General features: G+C 41.4%; 1 protein-coding gene across 1 annotated transcript; it reads right to left on the bottom strand.

Annotated features, from left to right (window-relative positions):
* Nucleotides 1–3,140: 3,140 nt before the first annotated feature.
* On the bottom strand, nucleotides 3,141–4,082 carry LOC309385101 (olfactory receptor 9G4-like; the record flags this gene model as incomplete). Its single annotated transcript, XM_081939200.1, has 1 exon — nucleotides 3,141–4,082. The coding sequence occupies one exon, from the start codon at nucleotides 4,080–4,082 to the stop codon at nucleotides 3,141–3,143; it is 942 nt and encodes a 313-aa protein (XP_081795326.1).
* Between the last annotated feature and the right edge of the window lie 1,607 nt (nucleotides 4,083–5,689).

Consider the following 5,689-nt stretch of genomic DNA (forward strand, 5'->3'; position numbering starts at 1 on the left):
TTGAATTTGAATTGAATTGAATTTATTAGATTTGTTAGCCGCTCCCTCTCCATGAAGGGACTCGGGGCGGCGTACAATAAATAAAAACACATATTATACAATTAAAACATTTCACGGAGGAGGTGTCAAAATCGCATAGTACAATACATAGGAATAGTCATAATAGAATTAAAAATTAAAATACCCCAATATAAAATTACAAATTTAAAAGATTGCCAGGAGGATAAAGATGGAACTATAATTGAGCCAGGCCGGCTAGTTGAAAAAGGTGGGTCTTGAGTTTTGAACGGAAGGAGCGGAGGTCGGTAGTAATCCTAATGTCGGGGGGGAGGTCATTCCAGAGGGCTGGGCCCATCACAGAGAAGGCCCTGCTCCTGGGCGCCGCCCTCTGGCACTGTTTAGTGGACGGCACCTGGAGAAGTCCCTCTCTGTGAGAGCGAATTGGTCGTAGGGATGTATGGGGCAGGATGCGATCCTGCAAGTAGCTAGGTCCTGTGCCATGGAGCGCTTTGAAGATGGTAATCAACACAGGCCTGTTTTTCACTCATTCTGCCCTCCCCAACCTCCAGGAGCACTCTGAAAGCCTCCTAAAGGCTATGCACAACTATTTTGGTGAAGAGGGCAGGGTTTCTGGAGGCAAAAAATGCTGTATTCAGTGTGTAAGACACACCCAGATTTTTAGCCTCTTTTTTGACGGAAAAAGGTGCATCTCATACTCCGAAAAATACGGGTATGTATGTTTGTATGTATAAGGTTTGGAAAGTTGGATTGCAAAATATGAATTGCACACATTTAAACATTTTGAATCAGTACTTGTATCAGTTTTCACTTCCCCACTATGTACACCATGACTCAATCTGACACCATTTCAGAGGCAAAAGAAATGCCCACACACATCCTCTCCAACCCAAGAGCATGCTACTCCTTATCCACCAGTCTAGACATGTAAAGGTCATGATTGTGGTAATGGGATGAAATCTGTCACCTGTCAGCTAGAAAGGTGGGTAAGAGCAGGAATGATGATATTTCCAGGCATATTTGGGCATCAACTACATGGGATTTCAGCTGTGAATCAAACTGTGTTTTCTGTTAGGGTGAATTTGATGATGACGAGTTTTAAGAACCGTCAAGACTGTCTCCTTAGAAGCTCTTCAAAGAGCAATGTCAATGTCTTGTGAGGTGACGCCACCGTTGTGAGGGGCAAACTTAGGAAGTTAAGTCCTGTGCTGTTCACCCACAGCTGGGAGAAAAACAGTAACATGATCTTAAGGTAACCATAAATATTTTGTTTTATAAGCCAGGGAGGGGGTGTTAAATTGGTATTTTTTGGTCACAGGAGTCCCCAACAAGAAAAACTGCTGGTTTTTTTTTTTTTTGTTATACACCAAATATTCTTATAGGTAGTCCTTTGGGTTCCAATAAGTTATTAATATGGAATCTGTGGAGATGGCTCTGCAGTCCCAGTCTGGAAGTGCATAGTCTCTACCACAATGGGGCTAGTCCATTATTGTAGTAACCGTAGCTGTTATTCTTTGATACCTCACACAGTTGTTCTTCAGTTCTTCAATTTTTGGCATTGCCTATCTTCAAAACTGGTGGAAGTTCTGTCAGCAGTGATGGCTTCTAGTTCCATTGGCTGGATGTCACAGAGGCATAGTGTTTCCTTGATAGCAGTGATGGCAAACCTATGGCACGCGTGCCACACGTGGCACGTGGACTCATTTGTCAGGGCACACAAGGCGCTGCCCTGTCAGCTGGCCAGCACACATGCACGCGCTGACCAGCTGAGTTCACCATTTTAAAAGCCATTTTTCACCCTCCCCAGGCTCCAGAGGCTTTATAGGAGCCGGGGGAGGGTGAAAAGAGCCCCCCATCCCCCCAGAGGCCTTCCGGAGGCTTCAGGGACCATCCGGAGGCTTCCCTGAAGCCTTCAGAACGCTTAAAATGACCCTCTGAGCAAACCGGAAGTGACTTGCTCGGACCATCGTTTTAAGCATTCCGAAGGCTTTAGGGAAGCCTCCGGACGGTCCCTGAAGTCTCTGGAGGGCCTCCGGGGGGCGGGGGAGGCTCTTTTCGCCCTCCCCAGGCTCCTATAAAGCCTCTGGAGCCTGGGGAGGGCGAAAAAAGCTTGTAAAAATGGGGGGGAGCATCTGTTGTGCGCGCATGCACACTGGGGGGGTCGCACATTGCATTATGGGAGCGGCATGCCCGCACATGACCCCCCTGTGCTCCCCCCACTTATGGCATGCGAGCCAAAAAAGGTTCACCATCGCTACTTTATAGGGTCTTTAAACAATCTTGAGTTCTCAGTCTTCAGTACACACAGCGCATAGTGTTGAGCCATACCGTGATACAAGACCCTCAGGTTGAAGACATAATCTTGTCAACAAATGTCAAAGATGGAACGGAGGGCTCACATGTGAAATTTCTTCAAGTGTTTAATGTATTATTGTTACAAAATCCAGACCACACAAATTTGGGTATATATTTGAGAGTGATATATAGGGTTTTATAAGATGCAAAAGAAAGAGGAGATTCCGTTTACATGATTTGAGATTCTATTTAGAGGTTGTTGTTTAGTTTTAATGAAGGAATGGATGTTGCTAAAAAATAAAAAGTTTTTATAGTTAGAAAGACATGACTTGTGATTTGCATGACATAGTATATAGTATACTATAGTATACTATTATAGTATGGTAAGGTCAATATTACCAATATGAGAATTTAGAATGAATATAAATCTCCGACCAAGGAGAGCCTAAATATGGTTAATAGCTCACATTGCCAGACTAGCAAGAATGATAACTACAACATCAACAAAACAAAGCAACTTAAAAATGTTAAGATAATTTTAAAATGTGACATAAAGTCAGGATGCTGCTAGGTTAGGAGAAGATTGGGGAAGTATAAATATGGAATAAAATTGCCAAAGAAGAAACGTATCCATGGGGATTATGAGCATAGAGGATGATTGTTAATCTTTGAAATTATTTCTGGTCTCCTGACTTCCTCCACGATCTCTTACTGAGGAAGAAAGTGGGGAAAGAAGGAAACTGACCAGCTGACAGGCAGACATTGAAGCCTAGAGGTTACTTTCATCACCTTCAGACTACTCTAAGGAAGAAATGTATCAGTGGCATTCATTTGGGGGCTGTGAATCTCCCCCAGACTTTCTTGAAGGCTGCCTTTACATCTTTGTTGCGTAAACTATAAATCAAAGGATTGATCAAAGGATTGACTACCGTGTAGAACAAAGCATTTGTCTTGTCCCAATTTGGAGTGTGATAAGATTTAGGGGTGGAGTATATGATAAGCATGGTGCCATAGAAAAGGGACACTGAGACCAGGTGAGCTGAACAAGTGGAGAAAGCTTTGCGTCTCCCTGCAGCCGAACGGATACGAATAATGGCTGCCACAATACCAACGTAGGATTTCACAATGACAGCAGTGGCTGCCAGCAAACTGAAACCAATGAGAGCAGTCAGGATGAGTTCATACACTCTTGTGTCATCACAAGACATCTTCACAAGTGGTGGCACATCACAAAAGTAGTGGTTGATGATATTATTACCACAGAAGTGTAGGCGGAAAGTGTTACCGGTATGTGCAATAGCATTGGCAAACCCCATTGTATAGGCTCCCACCACTAGCTGGATGCACAGCTTCTTGGGCATGGCAGTGGCATAAAGGAGTGGGTTGCAGATGGCCACAAAGCGGTCATAAGCCATGAAAGCCAATAGGAAGCATTCACTCCAGCCCAATCCAGCAGAGAAAAAGAACTGGGCTGCACAACCGGCTAAGGAAATGTGGTTGTTCTTGGACAGACAGTCATACAAGATCCGAGGAGTGTAGACGGAGGAGTACCAGACATCCAAGAAGGAAAGGCTTCCCACAAAGAAGTACATGGGTGTGTGCAAGTGGGAGTCTAAGTAGATCAGGGTTATGAGGCCCAGATTCCCAGTCAGTGTTAGGATGTATGAGGCCAAGAACACCACAAAAAGAATTGTTCGTAGAAATGGGTCTATTGTAAACCCAACCATCACAAAATCAGTAACCAATGTGTAATTGTCTTCAACTTTCATCTTTTCTCAAGAGCTGCACAGAGAGGAAAAATAAGAAGAAAACCAAGTAAGGTGTTGCAGTTTTGGGTCCTCAATAATTAACTCTTGCTATAACTTTGAAAGATACAGTATTTTGAAAACAGCGTATTTGTTTTGCTGTTGCTAATTTTGACCCCCAAATTGATTCTGCTTCTCGTTTTGAACATCCTGTAAATTTTTATAGAATACAGATTTTACATGACAATAATAGCATTAAATCCTCGTTGCATTAGGTACATTTGATTCGATGTGTTTTGCAAACCTCTTCCAATGACTGGTCTGAGCATATAAAATAAACAAGCAAACAAATGTTGTGAAACAGTAATAAGTACAATACCATCAAATATCCATATCTGCCTATCCCATGTCTTTGGTAAGAACTAAATATGCAGTCAAAATGCCAACTCCAGTCTGAACATCTGGTTGGCTGTGTGATGAACATAATTAATTTTTAGAAATGATATTGTTAAATAATAAGAACTGCCAAAAATCTTCACTGGAACCTGGGCGAGAGATTTGCATTTGAATGTACTGCATGAAAAACTTCAAGAACCATCAAGCTGAAAAGGTTTTAGAAAATCAGTGAGTCAACATCTTATGGGACTTTTATTATTCAGACAGAGAGATATGTGGTTCAAGATATGCCTAATGTAACAGTTATTGAAAACTAGAAAGTTTGGTTCATTGATGTGACTTTACCAGGGGATGCTAGGATTGAGGAGGAACGACTGGAAAAAATCATATTGTAATAGAACACCAATGGAAAAAGCAATTGTTGTTACACCAATTGTGATTGGAGGCCTTGGATCAATTCCTAAAGGATTCCCTCAATATCTGGAAATATTGAATTGAGGGGAGGAACCTCAATATTCTAATTTTTCAAAGGCCACCTTGGTAGGAATTGCTTATATTGTTCAAAGCTACTTGTTTGGATTTGAATTTAAATGTAGATTACCCATTCATCATCATCATCATCATCATCATCATCATCATCATCATCATCATCATCATCATCATCATCTGACTGTGAGACCAAACATAATAATAATAATAATAATAATAATAATAATAATAATAATAATAATAATAATAATAATAATAATAAATGGAGATCTGGCAGTGGATAAGAGCAGGAAAGTTGAAGAAAGAGGCAAAAGGGATAATTCTGGCTGCAAAAGGCCAAACCTTAAGAACAAATTCATACAAAGCCAGAATAGAGAAGACAGTAACAGACAGAAAATCCCATCTCTTCAAACAAACAAAAGAAAACAAAAAATTGAAGCAACAGTGGACTATCTAGTTAGCTCCTGCAAGAAGATTGCACAGACTGATTATTACTTGTATACTACTCCATAGTGCTTTACAGCACTCTCTGAGTTGGTTACAATGTTTTCCCCAACTATCTGGGCCCTCATTTTACGAAGCTTGGAAGGATGGAAAACTCAATCAACTTTGAGCCTTTCAGGATGGAATACTAGACAGAGTTTGAATGTGATACTGCATTCTAATGAGTGCACCACCAGGGCTCCTGCAACAAATACCATTTGCCTGCAAGCAAGAACTGATGGGACTACAACATTGACCAAATA

This window comes from Natrix helvetica (assembly GCF_964273705.1).
Source record: "Natrix helvetica genome assembly, chromosome: 1".
Classification (NCBI taxonomy): domain Eukaryota; kingdom Metazoa; phylum Chordata; class Lepidosauria; order Squamata; family Natricidae; genus Natrix; species Natrix helvetica.